Genomic DNA, 15,250 nt, shown 5'->3' with positions numbered 1-15,250 from the left:
CCGGGATTCCCTGCGGGGAAGCCCCGGGAAGCTCCTCTGTCCCGCTCCTTCCCGGGGCTGGGGTTTCCCTCTGAATGGGAAAGAAGGGGTTCCTGGGGAGGTTCTCCCACTCCTGGGGAGGAGGGACGTGGCCGGTGTCCGTCCGTCTGTCCCCTGGGAGCGCCGTGCCCGGGGTGTCCCGCAGGGAGGTGGCGGGACGGGCAGCGCTGCTCCGGTGTGTGCACGCGTGTGCACATGTGTGTGAATGCGTGAGCACACACGTGTGCGTGTGTGTACGTGTGTGTGCGTGCACATGTGCATCCATGCACGGGTGTGCATCCTCAGCTGTGCAGGCGTGGGGTGTGTGCTTGTGTACATGTACGCAGACATGTGTGTGCATGCACATGTGTGTGTCCCTACATTTGCAACCTTCCTAAAGGGTCCCCGGCACCAAATCCCAGGGTGCAGGGAAAGCGACAAGGGTGACAAGGGCAAGCCGTGCACACACACATGTGCACACACACATGTGCACACGTGCACACACACATGCACAAGCACACACCAGCCACCCCCGTGCTCGGGGACACCCATGGGGACATCCCGGGTGCTCGTGCCCCCTGTCCCCCCTGTGCCAGCCCCGTTGGGGGGGGTCCATGCTGGTGGCCCCGGGCTCCGTGTCCATTGCTTGCATTGGGGACCCGGGGATGCGATAGCTGTGGGATGGAAGCCCCGATAACAGCTCCAGCATTATCTGGGTGCTGCCAAGGGCTCCCCTCCCTGCAGCAGCCCTGGGGATTTTGGGGGTGTGTGTGTGTCCCCCGGGGGCACCCCACTGCCACCCAAGTGGGTGCTATGGCTGGGTGCCCTTTGCAGAGGTGGGGGGGGAGTGGGGCACCCCGGGGGGGCACAGAGAGGGAGGACGTGTCCCCATGGATCATCTGCTCAGGGTGTTTCTGGTTTATCTGGGTGCTATGGAGGGAGATGTGGGTGCCCCTTCCCCCCGATTTTCCTGGAGCATCCATAGGGAAACTGAGGCACGATGCAAAAGCCGGGGACTGGGAGCAATGTGGGGTGTCGCCGTCCAGCACCCCCAGACTCCCCCTGCACTCCACAGGCCACAAACCGGGTATTGGGGCGGATGGGGGGGGCGAGCGCAGCCCGGGCTGCACAATGCTCCCCACACTGTGGCACGGCAGGGTGTGGGGCTGAGCCCTGCAGAGAGGAGCCCCTCCATCCCCCGGGATCGCTGCCCCTCCCTTGTCCCCGCTATTCCATCCCCCGGAATTGCTGCCCCCCCGCCTTATTCACCCCATCCCCCGGGATCGCTACCCCCCTATTAATCCCCTCATCCCCTCCCTCCCCAGGGCCGAGATTTGGGGGGCCGGAGGCGGGGAGAACATCAGGCCCCGCATCCTGGTTTTGGGGGGGGGGGGGGCGGGCGGCGCACGGCCCGTTGCCGTGGGCACCGGGGGGGGGGGGGGGCGGAGCAAAGCCTGCGCGGTGCCGGGGGGGGTGGCCCACGGGGAAGGGGCATCGCCCGCGGCCGTGGCCTTGCGGCGCCCGGCGCTGGATGGCAGCGGGCTGCGTGCAGGCTGCCATGGCGCTGGGGCTCTCCTCCAAGAAAGCTTCCTCCAGGAATATCGCCGTGGAGAGGAAAAACCTCATCACCGTCTGCAGGTGCGGGGACACCAGAATGGGGGGGAGACCCTCCCCTGTACGGATAGGGGGGGATGGAGGAGATGGGAGGTGGGGGATGGATGGGGAGGAGGGAGAGGAGGGATGTGGGGTTCATCTTCACACACACCCCCCCCGCACCATGGGGGGGATTTTTTGTTGTTGCTGCAGTCGCGTTTTGGGGGGATATTCAGCGTTTGGAGGGGGGGGAACGAGGAGGAGGATGGGGATGTGGGAAGGGGGCTGCAGGGGGTGCAACGGGGAGGGGGAGTACAACGGCAACAGGGAGGGTGCCGGGCCTGGGGGCAGCCGGAGGGGGGGGTATGGGGGGGAGAAAAGGGGTTGGGGGGGGGAATTGGGTCCGGGGACCCCCCCCCGCGGGTAGGGGTCCGAGGAAGTGACGTCAGGGCCTGCTCCAGGCGGCAGGGATGGAGGGATGAAGGCTGCGGATGGAGGATGCGGGTTGTCATGGAGACGCCGGGGTGGACCGCGGTGGGGGGAAGGGATAAGGGAGCTCGGAGGGTGTGGGGGGTCCCTGCCTGCCCCGGCCCCCAAGTGTGGGCATGGGGTGACCCCCCCACCCCAGCCCCTGGTTGGGGGCTGCGATGGGGGAGATGTGGGGTACGGAGGCTTGGGGTCACCATGACAAGGACCCCCAGGTCCTGCTGCTGGGGTCTGGGGGACCCCCTGGGTCTCTCTGCCATTGCATGGGCAGCTCTAGACCCCACTGTCATGACATGGGCACCCCCTGGGACTCGTACCCATGGCTGGGGCACCTCCAGATCCCACTATCATGATATGGGGCCTCCCTGTCCCTGGGTTTCACCACCATGGCGCAGGGCAGCTCCAGACCCTGCTGTCGTGACATGAGGACCCTCTGGGCATGGCAGCATGAGGATCCCCTGTGGCATGGGGGCAGCTCTAGATCCTGCTGTCACAACCTGGGGAGACCCCCTGCATTGCTTCCCCACGGCATGCGGCAGCTGCAGACCCCACTGTCATGACATGGGGAATCCCTGTGCCTTGTCCCACGGTACAGATGGGGCAATGCCCCCCCCGGCCCCCCCCGCCCTGTGCTCCGTGGGTTGGTGTCCGGGCACCTCTCTGCCGAGCGGGAGCTGTGCGGAAGGGGAAGCCATCACCGCTGCGCGCGGCCGGGAGGAAGGGGGCCTTTGTTCGCCCTTCCTGGCCACTCGCACGGCGGGGGGGCAGTGGCCGCCCGGGGGGTCCCCGGGGACGTGGGGACACGGGGGTCAGCGAGGCTCAGCCCAGGCTCGGCCCCCGCCCCCCCCCCGCAGCCACTCTCCCAAACCAGCGTCTGCAAAAGCACTTTGCCCGGTGGCGAGCTCTGAATGTGTGCTGGTGCTGGTGCTGGTGTTAGTGCTGGTGTTAGTGCTGGTGTTGGTGCTGGTGCTGGTGTTAGTGCTGGTGTTGGTGCTGGTGCTGGTGCTGGTGTTAGTGCTGGTGTTGGTGCTGGTGTTGGTGTTGGTGCTGGTGCTGGTGTTAGTGCTGGTGTTGGTGTTGGTGCTGGTGCTGGTGTTAGTGCTGGTGTTGGTGTTGGTGTTGGTGCTGGTGCTGGTGTTAGTGCTGGTGCTGGTGCTGGTGTTGGTGCTGGTGTTGGTGTTGGTGCTGGTGCTGGTGTTGGTGCTGGTGCTGGTGTTAGTGCTGGTGCTGGTGCTGGTGTTAGTGCTGGTGTTGGGTGTTGGGTGTTGAGTGCTGGTGCTGGTGTTGGGTGTTGGGTGCTGGTGCGGGTGTTGGTGCTGGTGTTGGTAATGGGTGTTGGGTGCTGGTGCTGGTGTTGGTGCTGGTGTTGGTAATGGGTGTTGGGTGCTGGTGCTGGTGTTGGGCTCTGGGTGCTGGTGCTGGTGCTGGGTGTTGGATGTTGAGTGCTGGTGTTGCTGCTGGTGTTGGTAATGGGTGTTGGGTGCTGGTGCTGGTGTTGGGTGTTCGGCTCTGGGTGCTGGTATTGGGTGCTGGGCTCTGGGCTCTGGGTGCCCGGTGCCTGTCCCCTCCCACCCGTGATACACCCTCTGCAGGTTCTCAGTGAAGACCCTCCTGGAGAAATACACCGCGGAGCCCATCGATGACTCCTCCGAGGAGTTCGTGAACTTCGCCGCCATCCTTGAGCAGATCCTCAGCCACCGCTTCAAAGGTAATGGGGGCACATGGGGATGGGGCCCCCCATGCCCCTGTCCCCAGCACGGGGGCTCCGGTGTGGGGACAGCCCCTCACGCGGCGCCGGGTGCCCGCAGGCCCCGTCAGCTGGTTCAGCTCGGATGGGCAGCGCGGGTTCTGGGACTACATCCGCCTGGCCTGCAGCAAGGTGCCCAACAACTGCGTCAGCAGCATCGAGAACATGGAGAACATCAGCACCTCTCGGGCCAAGGTCAGGAGGTGCCAGCCCCAGTCTTGATCCCCATCCACGTTCCTCTTCCTGCCCCTGTTTCCACTCACACATTGTCCCTGGCACATGGACCCATCCTCATCCCATCTCCACTGCATCCCCATTGCATCCCCATCCCAATGTCTATCCTGATTCCCATCCTCATCCCATCCCGTATCCCGACCCCATCCCCATCTTATCCCACATCCCCTATCCTGATCCCATCCCCATCCTCATCCCATCCCATCCCACATCCCCATCCCATCCCCATTGCATTGCCTTTGTGTCCTCATTGCATCCCCTTTTCATCCCATCCCAATCCCTGTTCCCATCCCCTTTCCACCCACATCCCCATCCCCATCCTCATCCCATTCCACATCCCCACCCCATCCCCATTGCATCCCCATCCCATCCCAATCCCTATCCTGATCCCCATCCTCATTCCATCCCCTATCCCTATCCCGATCCCATCCCATCCCCATCCTCATCCCACCCCACATACCCATCTCCATCCCATTGCCATTGTATTCCCATTGCATTCCCATTACATCCCCATCCCATCCCCATACCCATCCTCTCCACCCTGCCCTCCTGCAGCCCCACAGGACCCAGGGGGTCACTGGGGTGAACCAGGAGCTCTGTGTCCCCATGGGGTGATCACGGTGCCAAAGCTCTTGGGCCCAGTGGTACTGCACCGGGGGCAGCTGATGGTGGCACTGGGTGGCATTGGGTGGTGGCACTGGGTGGTGGCACCCACCCGCGCTCAGGGCTCCCGTGGGCACTGCCTTGCAGGGCCGTGCCTGGATCCGCGTGGCGCTGATGGAGAAGCGCATGTCCGAGTACATCTCCACAGCCCTGCGGGACACGCGGACCACGAGGTGAGCAGCCCGTGGCATGGGGCTGGGGGGTACCAAGGTTGGTGGTTTGGGTGCTGGTGGGTGCACATGATGCCGCCCCGTCTCCCCTGCAGGCGGTTCTATGACGACGGGGCCATCATGCTACGGGAGGAGTCCACGGTGCTCACGGGGATGCTCATCGGGCTCAGCGCCATCGACTTCAGGTCAGGGCAGGCGGCGCGGTGGGACACGGGCACCCTGCCCCGGCTGCGACCCCACGGGGCTGCCCTGACCTCTGCTTCTCCTCCTGCCCCTCAGCTTCTGCCTGAAGGGTGAGGTGATGGATGGCAAAACGCCCGTGGTCATCGACTACACGCCCTACCTGAAGTTCACGCAGAGGTAAGAGCTGGGGGGCCCTCCCCATGGTGGGGACCCTGCTGTCTCTGTGCCAGCCCCCTGCTGCTGTGCTAACCACCACTGAGCCCCTATCCCACCCCAGTTATGACTACCTGAGCGAGGAGGAGGAGCGGGGCAGCGTGGAGAGCAGCACGAGTGAGGACAGCTCCCCCGAGCACCCCTACCTGCCCCTGGTGACCGACGAGGACAGTTGGTACAACAAGTGGCGCAAGATGGAGCAGAAGTTTCGCATTGTTTATGCCCAAAAGGTACTGGGAGCTGGGATGGGGCTGTCCGGGTACCAACACCACCCTGGGATGTTCCTGCACCCCCACTCCTGCATCCCAGTGGTACCTGCTGCTGCCGTGACCCAGCACTGTCCTTGTCACCCTGGGTGGTGGCCCTGGAGGGATGCTGACGGTGGGATGCTGTGTGATGCCTCACACAGGGGTACCTGGAGGAGCTGGTGCGGCTGCGGGAGTCGCAGCTCAAGGACCTGGAGGCAGAGAACAAGCGGCTGAAGCTGCGGCTGGAGGAGGTGATGGTGCAGAACCAGCTGGAGAAGAGGGAGCTGGAGGGTGTCATCCTGGAGCTGCAGGAGCAGCTGTGAGTGGGGGGACACGGGGGACGTCCCTGGGTGGGCTCAGGTGGGTCCCCAGTGCCTCACTCACCCTGAGGGGCATGGTGATGGTGGTCCTTGCACCCCTGTGGGGTGTGATGGGTGGTGGGTTCCCAGGGCCTGGGTGCCCCGTAGGACACAGTAGGTCCTCACTGCCCCGTACACTTCATGGGATGTGATGGGTGGTGGGTTCTCAGCCCCCAGGTGCCCCATATGCTCTGTGGGACATATAGAATCAGCTGGGTTGGAAAAGACCTTTAAGATCGTTAAGTCCAATCATTACCCCACCACTTGGACATGGAGGGTCCCTGACACCCCATACATCCCATGGGCTGTGTCCCCCAGCAGGTCCCCGGCACATGTGGCTGTGCTGGGCGCTGAGCACCCCCCTTTGCCACAGGACGGGGCTGATACCCTGCGAGAACCCACAGCTGGCCCAGCTCTCCAAGGAGATGGTGACACCCCTGGTGAACCAGTGGCCATCGCTGGGGACCCTCAATGGCAACGAGAGCGGCTCGGACAGCAAACTGTACAGGAGGTAATGCCCGCGGTGGGGCAGAGCTGCCCTGACCCACACCCAGAACCGCACCTCCCCAGGGCCGGGTCACCGCCGCCGCGGGTACCACTTAGGCTGCAGGAGCGGGGATGCAGTGGGGAGATGCTGGAGCATCCTGGGGGGGTCTGTCCCTCGTGGCGGGGCTGTCCCAGCGCGTCCCTCTGCAGGCACAGCTTCGTGAGCACCGACCAGCTCTCGGCCGAGAACAGCCTCAGCTCCGACTCCCAGCGCCTGGGCGAGGGCAAGCGCGAAGGCGAGCCCTGGGGGCCCTTGGGTAAGAGCCCCCCCTCACCGTAGGGTGCCCCATGGGGCTCATCGTGCCCTGTAACACGCACCCAGGCATCTGGCCCCATCAGCAGCCCCCTCCCCATGCCGGGCAGCGAGGGACACCCCGTCCCCATCTCCCCTGATGCGCAGGGCTGGGGTGCGAGGCTGCAGCCCCCCGCGACGCCGGCGCCCGCTCTGTGTCCGCAGGGAAGGATCCAACCCCGTCCATGCTGGGGCTCTGCGGCTCCCTGGCCTCGCTGCCCAGCTGCAAGTCCTTGGCCAGCCTCAAGTCCAACGAGTGCCTGGTGAGCGACAGCACGGAAGCCAGCCCGAGCCGCAGCCCCAGCTGAGACCCCCGGCCCCGCCGCCCCACAGCGACTGACCTCGGCCCCCCGACGCCCGCGAGGGACCCACCGGACCCACCGGGGGGGCTGGGGACCGGGAACCCCCTTCCCTGTCTTGACACCCCAACCCCAGCTGCGCCTCGGCACGGTTCCTGGCTGGAGACATGGACCTGTTGGGATGGGGGATGCTGGACCGGGACTGATGCGAGCTGGGGCTGGGAATGGGAGTGAATGTGTGAGGGGAACATGGGGAGCGACCACTGATGGGGAGCACTGGAGGAGGATCAGGGCTAAACCCTCTGCAGGGTGAGGGTCCTGCCCAGTCTGGGCTCCCCCGGGCACTGCAGGGGGCTTGGCCTGTCCCCCCCTTTGGGGACCAGCTCTCCCCTCTTGCAGCAACATCCCCACCACAGAGATAGCCTCCCCCTCCCAAGCCCCTTCCCATCCTCTCCAGGCCTTGGGTCGGGCGAGTTTGGTTTTTAATGCAGCCCCATCCGCCTTGTTGGAGCAAAAAGAATCAATAAACGCAGCAACTGAGCCAGCCTCTGAGATCCCCCAGCCTGGAGAGGGAAAGGGGGGGAAAAGAGCCCTTGAGGTCTCCCCCAGGGCAGGGAGGGCATCTTTGAGCCACAGCAGGTCACCTAAGGATGGGCCCCCCCATACCCCATGAACAGTGGGTAGCAGAGGTCCTGGGGGCTCCTTATCCCCCAGAGACCCCAGCAAGGACCTGGAGGGTGACGGTGTCCACGGCACAGGGACCCGGCTGGCAGCTGTAGGGGTTCCTTCCACAGGCCCAGAGCGCAGGAAGAGAAATCCTTGTGCTAAGAGACAACTATTACTGTCTTTTATTTAAGGAAATAAGATAAATCCCCCCCTGGAGCCCCAGGAGATGCTGGGGCAGAACCTTGGGATAAGGGGACAGGGGATGGGCGCACAACACCCACCGGCCCCCCAAGAACAGCAGCGAGGTCTGTCCCCACAGAGGGTCCGAGCCCAAGGTCTGGCAGGGGACAGGGACACCCCAAGTGGCAGGAGAGGTCCGGAGCATGTCCCCAGACCACGCAGAGCTGTGCGTTCCTGCGGCGAGGGGCTGGAGCAGGGTCCAGGTGGGCAGGGAAACACCGACGGTTTGGTCCTCAACAGAGCCCCAGTTCCCATCTCCTGCCCTGCAGAGTCCCCCGGGGCACCTCATCCTCGCCTGAGCATTCATCATTATCCAGCAGCATCTGTCCAGGCTCAGGGATGAGCCACGGGATGAGCTCCGGGGACTCCACATGCCCCTGGTGCCGCAGCAGCAGGCACGGGGGTCCCCCTGTGCGCTGGGGATGGGAACGGGCCCGGGTCTGTCCCCGTGTGCGGGCAGCGGGGAGCAGCACGAAGGCACTTGGGCTTTGCAGAGCCGCCGCTGTTGCTGCCCCCGGGACACTGGAGCAGAGTCGGACCATCCCCCCGGAGCACTGGCCCCGCTCACAGCCCACGCAGCCGCCGCTCCTGGTTCAGCTTCTGGAAGAAGGTCTTGCCAAATTCATAGGTGCTGATCATGATGGCGCAGGCGGGGGCCACCTTAATGACACGGGGCAGGAAGCCTGCGGGAACAACCCCAACAGCCCCCCGGTGACACCAGGGAACCCTGTCAGCCCCCGGTGACACCAGTAAACCCCAGCCTAGGGCCACATCCTTACCCGCAAACAGCCCCCGGGTGCCGGACTCGGCGCGGATGCGCTGCATGAGGAGCCACGTGGAGGAAGGTTTGGAGGCTGCGACTGCAGGGTGAGGGGAGCAGGTGAGGGTCTGGGGCTGCCCCCCGTGCACCAGCAGGGGTCCCGGTTGCCCACAGCCCCGCTGCTCACCTGGGCGCACCTCGCTGTGCCCCAGCTCGATCTGCCGCTGGGTCTTCACCACGTCAAAGGGCAGCGTCAGCACCGCGGCCACCTGCGGGGACAGTGGTGACCCGGGGGCTCTGCTCCTGCGTCACCTCCCGGAGCCATCCCAACCCCTTCCTTTGCTCCCCATGGAGCCCCAGCGCGGTGCAGAGCCCAGGGCCCCGAACTCACCGTCCCGGAGATGGCCCCAGATGTGAAGCTGATCATGAAGGTGGCCTCGTCCAGCCAGGCCTTCCTGCAGAGCCAGTCTCTCACCAGCTCATAGTTAAACCAGTAGAGAGCTGGGAAAGGAGAAACACCATCACTATGATGAGGCACCACGGACACCCTAACCTCTGCCTTCCTCATGGGCCCATCCTTGAGCCCCCCACCTCAAGCTGTGGCTGCCCCATCCCTGGCAGTGTTCAAGGCCAGGTTGGACCCAGGGGCTTGGAGCAACCTGCTCTAGTGGAAGGTGTCCCTGCCCGTGGCAGGGGGTTGGAGCTGGATGAGCTTTAAGGTCCCTTCAACCCAAACCAAGTGCCACCGCACAGCCCGTCCCCATGTGCCATACCTGAGAAGGGGACATCCCGCAGCACGGTGGGTCCCCAGCCCCTCCAGAGGGACAACCACCCGTCCTGAGCCACTGCCGACTGGATGCAGACCCGCAGCTCCCGGTAGCTGAGCTGCCGCGACTGCATCTTGGTGCGGATGAGCTCCAGGGGGCTGATGACCGTCACAGCACCCACTGCAATGGAGAGGATACCCGTTACCAGCTCCATCCACTTCCATGGCTCCCAGAGCCACCGGAGCACCGTGCCGGGAGAGCCAAGCGCTGAGTGTGGGCTCCAAGAGAGCCACAGGACAGGGAGAACATGGGGTGGGTGTGGGGGGACCCCAGGAGAAGGGGGGTACGCACGCCTGGCAAGGGCCCCGGCCAGCAAGGGGATGTGATGCCCCCGGCTTCCCGTGCGAGCCTGCAGGTAGTCCCGGAGCTGGTCATACGTGGTGAAATAGATGACGGTGGCAGGTACAGCCATGACCCTGGCGAGGAGGGGGGGTGAGGGGACCGGCAGGGGGCTCGGGGGGATGCCCATGTGCCCAGGCAGGCGTTAGCACCCGGAGTCCCCCCCAGGCAAACTCACAGGGTGGGGGGCAAGCCGCTCCACAGAGACCTGATGCCCTCGTAGCGCGTGATCTTCACAAAGGCATCCTGGGGAGAGCACCGGGGAGAGGGATTAGACGGGCAAATACCCGCCCCAGGACAGGGAGCCCCCAGCCCGCCCTGCCTGTGCCGCAGCCCTACCAGCGTCCCCGTGAAGCGTGTGGGGACCTTGTACCAGGCGGTGCAGCCGTTGCCGTTCTGGCAGACGTACAGATGGTCCATGAGCCCGTTGCAGTAGAGGAAACACTTCCCTGGGAGGCAACAGCATTGCTGTTAGACAGGAGACCCCTTCCCCTCTGCCTTGTGCCCAGCCCATTTGATTCCCAAAACCATCATCTCTTCCAGGGAAGAGGCAAACCCCCAATGCTGACAGGAGGATGGAGAGAGGTGGGGGTCAGTCTCTTCTCCCAAGGAACAAGAGGAAACGGCCTCAACCTGCCCCAGGGCAGGTTTAGATGGAGCTGAGGAACAATTCCTTCCCCAAAGGGTGCTCAGGCATTGGAACAGGCTGCCCAGGGCAGGGCTGGAGTCACCGTCCCTGCAAGTGTTCACACCCCGTGTAGCCAAGGCCTCAGTGCCATGGGTTAGTGGTGGCCTTGGCACTGCTGGGAATGGTTGGACTGGATGAGCTTAAAGGTCTTTTCCAACCAGGCTGATTCGATGATTCTATAATGTTTGAGCCTGGTGGGGAGCAGCTGCACACCAAGGCCAGGAGAGGGATAAATCTCCAGCAAGGGTCTGACCACAGATCCAGACCCACCACAGGGACAGGGATGAGGCAGAATCTGTAGTGACAGGACAGAGGGATGAGACAGGGGACCCACTGGCAGCCAGGCCTGTTGCACAGCAGACCCCCAGGCATGGATCAGCCCCAAAGTGGGGCTGCAGGAGCAGCTGTGGGGCTGGGGATGCTGCCCCACGCTGCAGGGAGATGTCCCCTCAGCCGGAGGAGCCCGAGCCACCACCAGCTGGGAAGCCAACCGGGATCAAGGCTTGGGAAAGCAAAGCTGCTGGTGGCAGGAGCTGCCCGGAGCCCCTCGGCGTACTCACATGTGGTCTGCTGAGCACCCCAGGGCACAGACTGTGTTGGACATGCTGAAACACACAACGGGGACACGCTGAGCCGTGACACGGGGGACGTGCCACCTCCCTGGGCCGGGGCACAGCTCCGAGCGAGGCAGTGGGGGGAGGTCTCTGTGGGTGACAGGGCTGGATGCCCCCACAGCCACGACCCAAGCAGTCCCTATTGTCACCAAAGCAGTCCCTTGGGACCAGCCCGCAGGGAGGGGGCACTTCTGACCCCGCAGGGAGGGGGACAGACAGGGGTAGGGCAGAGCCCATGGGGTCTCTCCTGCCCCATGGAAGCTGTGGGGAGCAGCACAGAATTGACACCCCACAGCACTGGAGTGGGGCAGTGAGGGCGAAGGACAGAGCCAAGCACCAGCCCAGCTCCCCCAGTGGGGCCCCCTGAGCCTGTCAGGACAAGGGGCCCAGGCTAACGTGTGCTCCGGAGCTGAGGAATCCCAGCCACCAGCTCTGCCCACCAGGACATCCACGTGGGCTGCCCGGGGTGGGGGGCTGGAGACCCCCCCCTGCCCCGAGCGGGGTTACCTTTGGAGAAGGGGGTCCTCTGAGCCTGCAGCCGGATCTTCACCACGTCCAGCGGCGTCACTGAAATGACACCATCCTTTAGCCCCATGGCCCGGCCCCGGCAGCCCCCGGCGCCCCCCCCCGCCGCCCGTGGTCCCCACCGAAGAGCGAGGTGAGGATGGCGCCCGTCCCCGAGGCCAGCATCTGCTGCAGCGGTGTGATGCTCCCGCTGGCGCTCGGCGACGTCCGCTCGGCCATGGCAGCCCCCTGCAACACACAGCAGGGACAAGGGGGATGCTCGAGGGTGCTCCAGGGGGTGTCCCTGCCCAGGGACCGGTGATGCATCCTCCAGGAGCCCCCCGGCATTCCCGGTGCGAGGCAGGCGTCCCACCTCCGGCCCCGCTATCGGCCTGGCACAGGGCAGGCGCGGCCCCCCCCGTAATCGCGCTGCCGTGGAGGGGGACAGGGACGGCTCCCGGGGGTGGACCAGCCCCGATAACACCCCCCGGCCCCAGCGCTGGCGGCGGGCCCAGCCCCGCGGGAGGTGGGGACAGCACGGGCCAGCCTCCGTGTCCTTGGAGGGGAGGACTGTCCCCTCTCCGTGCTCAGGGACAAAGTCCAAAGCCCAACCACACCGCAACAGCCCCCCCCGCCCCGGCTGAGCCCCTCAGCCATGGGGGCCACCGCGGGGCATCGCTTTGGAAAGGGGGTGCAAGCTTGTGACAAGCACCCTGAAACGGGTTCACACATCCAGAACCTTCCGCGTGCCCCCCCTCCAAGGCTTGGCAAGACCGCGACCCCCCCGGGTCAGGGTCTCTGCCCTCGGGAAGGGGGGATATGGGGATATTGCACCTATTGCGAGCTCGAGTGTGCTGCTCCGCACGCTGGGACGGGGCCACGGCCATGGCGCTTCCAGGCTTCGGGAACGCGCGGTGGTGGTTGAAAGCCAGGGGAATGCAGCAAAAACCACCCCAAACGCACCTTCCCCTCCTGACTCAGCGCTTGGCAAGGTCAGCGCAGGCACGAACCCCGCAGTCCGGGCTGCCCGCTGCCCAAGGCTGGGAGCAGGGACGGGGCTGTCCCGGAGCCAACCGCACCGGGAGCAGGCGGCGGGGCGGGCAGGGGCCCGCACGGTCCCGCACTGTGCCGGGATGGCGGCTCCTCGCGCTCATCCCGACACAGGCAGCGGGAAAACCCGCTCCCGGCAGAGCCGAGCGCTCGTTATCTCCCGGTGCCCCGGTCCCTTCCCGGCGGGAGCTGCTCCCTGCTCCGGCCGGGACACACCCCCCTCCCGTTGCGGACGGGCCGCGGGGCTCGGCACGGGGAAAGCAAACCGGTGCTGGGATGAGAACGGGAACAACCGGGAAGGGACGCGGCGGCGCTCGGCACCCCGCGCCCCCCGCGCGGGACGGGACCCGCCAGTACCGTGCCCCCCCGCACGGGGCAGCTGACAGCGCGACCGGGACAGCGCGACCGGGGCTCCCCCCCCCGTCCCTCCGCTCCTCGCGGCCGTTCGACCCCCGGTATCGGGGAAACTGAGGCAGCGGCCGCGCGTGTGGGAAACGGGGGGGGGGGGTGTGCGTGTGTCACCGGGAGGGGTGCGAAGGGCCCGGCCCCGCCCCACCTGCTCATTCCAGCCCAGCGCGGCGCTTCCCTCCACCGGCAGCGGCGGCGGCACCGGCAGCGGCGGCTCCTTTAAGGATCCCCATGGGCGCCCCGCGCGACACTTCCGTCCCGCGCACGCGCACCCCGCCACCACCACCGCTGCGCCCCCTGCCGGGACGGCGGACGTGCGGCGGCGCGCTCGCCCTCCCGCGCAAGGGGCGAGCCCCGGCCCCGGGCCCCGAGCGGGCAGAGGAGCCGCGGCCCGGGCTGCGGGAGCGCGGGCTCGGGAACGGAAAACTTCCACTTTAGGAGCTGTTTTGGCGATTTTTCTCTGAAAATCTCTTTTATCTGAAGGGCTGCAGCGTGGTTCGTGCAGTTCCAGCCGCGGTACGTGGTGGCTGGCTGGATGAGCAGGGGAAGACGGTTCCCAGGCTGTTCCCGCCTCTGGTCTGAGGAGGAGGAGTTCAAACCGCATTGTTCCACTTCGAGGTGCACCCCTCAAAACGGGCCGATCCAGCCCCTGGTGCTCTGTAATGTGAAGTGGCAACAGCAGATGGCTCCCAGAGCCCCCCCCGAAGCCTCCATGGGTGCTCTCGGCCCGACCCGAGGACTAAAGACTGCGCTGGTGCGGTCCCTTCTGCTCCCCTGCGAGTGCCATCCTGTGGCAACAACGGGGAAGACTTGGAGGATAGGCGCTGGCACAGGGTGCCCAGGGAAGCTGTGGCTGCCCCATCCCTGGCAGTGTTCAAGGCCAGGTTGGACACAGGGGCTTGGAGCAACCTGCTCTAGTGGAAGGTGTCCCTGCGCATGGCAGGGGGTTGGGACTGGATGAGCTTTAAGGTCCCTTCAACCCAAACCATTCCATGGTTCTATGATTCAGGCCACCAACAGACTCTGCCTGGGGCGAGCAGGAGCAGTTCGGAGTCAGCAGACACAGTGCGTGTGGGCAAGCAGCTTGTTGCACCCCACAGCCATGTTCCTGCCTCTCTGCAGAGCCGCGGTGGCTGCTCTCCTCCGGGATAACGTCCCTCCTCATGTCTCTGAAGCTTCTCAATGAAGGGGACAATGCTCAGGCTTGAGCCCCACAAGTGCTGCTGGAGGCTGTGGGGCTGTGTGTATGGAGAGGGGCTGCGGGGTGGCTGTGCAAGCACAGTGATCCTGAACTCACTGCCCTTCCATGACACCAGGTCCAAGGGAGTCTTCACGGCGGGATGTGAGGCCAGGAACTCAGTCATTCCCACAGGGTCATGTAAGTGAATGCATCCTGAACTCCCTCATGAGCCAGCTCTGCCTCTTACAGGGTTTAAATGAGCCAGGAAGCCTCTTCTGTAGCAGGTAATTTAGAAATGGAATAAAGATTAATTAACCCCCCCTATCTTTAGGGGTATTGGGTCTTGTATCTTCTGTCTGAGGGTGCCGGGCTCTGCTGCTCGAGGGAAAAGGAGAAGGAATAATCTCTTTCCTCTGGGGGGGGGGGGGGGGGGAGAGGGGTCTGTACGTGGTGGGAGCGCCCCAGCCTGGGTTCCAGGCCTCCCCAGGAGCTGAATGGCCGGAGGGAAGGTGGGACTTTGCCTTCCCGCTGCGCAGAGGCAGGAGCGGCTCTTTGTGCTGAGTCACGGCCGGGTGCTGCGCGCCCGGCGCCGCTGTGCGTGTCCCTGCCCGCCACCTGCGCGGCCTCAGCGCGGGGTGGGGGGAACCTGCCCCCCTTGCCTCGCACCGTGAAACGTGCCTTGGCTTCGGGGCCGAGCGCGGGGGCAGGAGCCGGCTGAGCTCTAATCCCCTCCGGAGCTGCGGAAGGTCGGCGTGGGTCTCGCTGCAGGCTCGGTGCGGGCAATGCCCCTCGTCCTGCAGCACAGGCGGGGAAAACCGCTTTGTAACGCCCTTGCGATCTGCAGGGCGAGCTCCCCGAGCCCGCGCCACCGCCGCATTAGAGCTGTGCCCCGCGGGCTGTGCCTGCCTGGGGCCTCCCGAGGT

General features: G+C 65.4%; 2 protein-coding genes across 7 annotated transcripts; one reads left to right on the top strand and one right to left on the bottom strand.

The window, feature by feature from the left end:
- The first annotated feature begins 1,281 nt into the window (after window positions 1-1,281).
- RUNDC3A (RUN domain containing 3A) lies at window positions 1,282-7,591 on the top strand. Of its 3 annotated transcripts, none has more exons than XM_030508707.1 (11): window positions 1,282-1,656; window positions 3,690-3,805; window positions 3,906-4,039; window positions 4,829-4,914; window positions 5,007-5,096; window positions 5,191-5,271; window positions 5,372-5,537; window positions 5,717-5,874; window positions 6,288-6,425; window positions 6,611-6,717; window positions 6,918-7,591. In XM_030508707.1, exons 1-11 carry the CDS (start codon window positions 1,550-1,552, stop codon window positions 7,058-7,060), a joined length of 1,326 nt encoding a protein of 441 aa, XP_030364567.1. In that variant the 5' UTR covers window positions 1,282-1,549; the 3' UTR covers window positions 7,061-7,591. The 3 variants fall into 3 exon arrangements, with proteins under 3 accessions (XP_030364567.1, XP_030364568.1, XP_030364569.1); XM_030508709.1 differs by lacking the exon at window positions 1,282-1,656 and adding an exon at window positions 2,075-2,115; XM_030508708.1 differs by lacking the exon at window positions 6,611-6,717.
- A 285-nt stretch (window positions 7,592-7,876) lies between these two features.
- Window positions 7,877-13,400, bottom strand: SLC25A39 (solute carrier family 25 member 39). Of its 4 annotated transcripts, none has more exons than XM_030508712.1 (12): window positions 13,296-13,400; window positions 11,833-11,938; window positions 11,693-11,752; window positions 11,132-11,176; window positions 10,223-10,332; window positions 10,062-10,129; window positions 9,836-9,960; window positions 9,491-9,664; window positions 9,109-9,218; window positions 8,905-8,986; window positions 8,737-8,817; window positions 7,877-8,640 (listed from the first exon to the last, which is right to left on the bottom strand). In XM_030508712.1, exons 2-12 carry the CDS (start codon window positions 11,927-11,929, stop codon window positions 8,522-8,524), a joined length of 1,071 nt encoding a protein of 356 aa, XP_030364572.1. In that variant the 5' UTR covers window positions 11,930-11,938; window positions 13,296-13,400; the 3' UTR covers window positions 7,877-8,521. The 4 variants fall into 4 exon arrangements, with proteins under 4 accessions (XP_030364572.1, XP_030364571.1, XP_032776245.1 ...); XM_030508711.1 differs by lacking the exon at window positions 13,296-13,400 and adding an exon at window positions 12,063-12,286; XM_032920354.1 differs by lacking the exons at window positions 11,132-11,176; window positions 13,296-13,400 and adding an exon at window positions 12,524-13,033.
- Between the last annotated feature and the right edge of the window lie 1,850 nt (window positions 13,401-15,250).

The sequence above is a fragment of the Strigops habroptila genome, chromosome 19 (genome assembly GCF_004027225.2).
Source record: "Strigops habroptila isolate Jane chromosome 19, bStrHab1.2.pri, whole genome shotgun sequence".
NCBI lineage: Eukaryota > Metazoa > Chordata > Aves > Psittaciformes > Psittacidae > Strigops > Strigops habroptila.
Note: the sequence above shows the minus strand (reverse complement) of the source record. Positions and strands in the feature narration are given on the sequence as shown.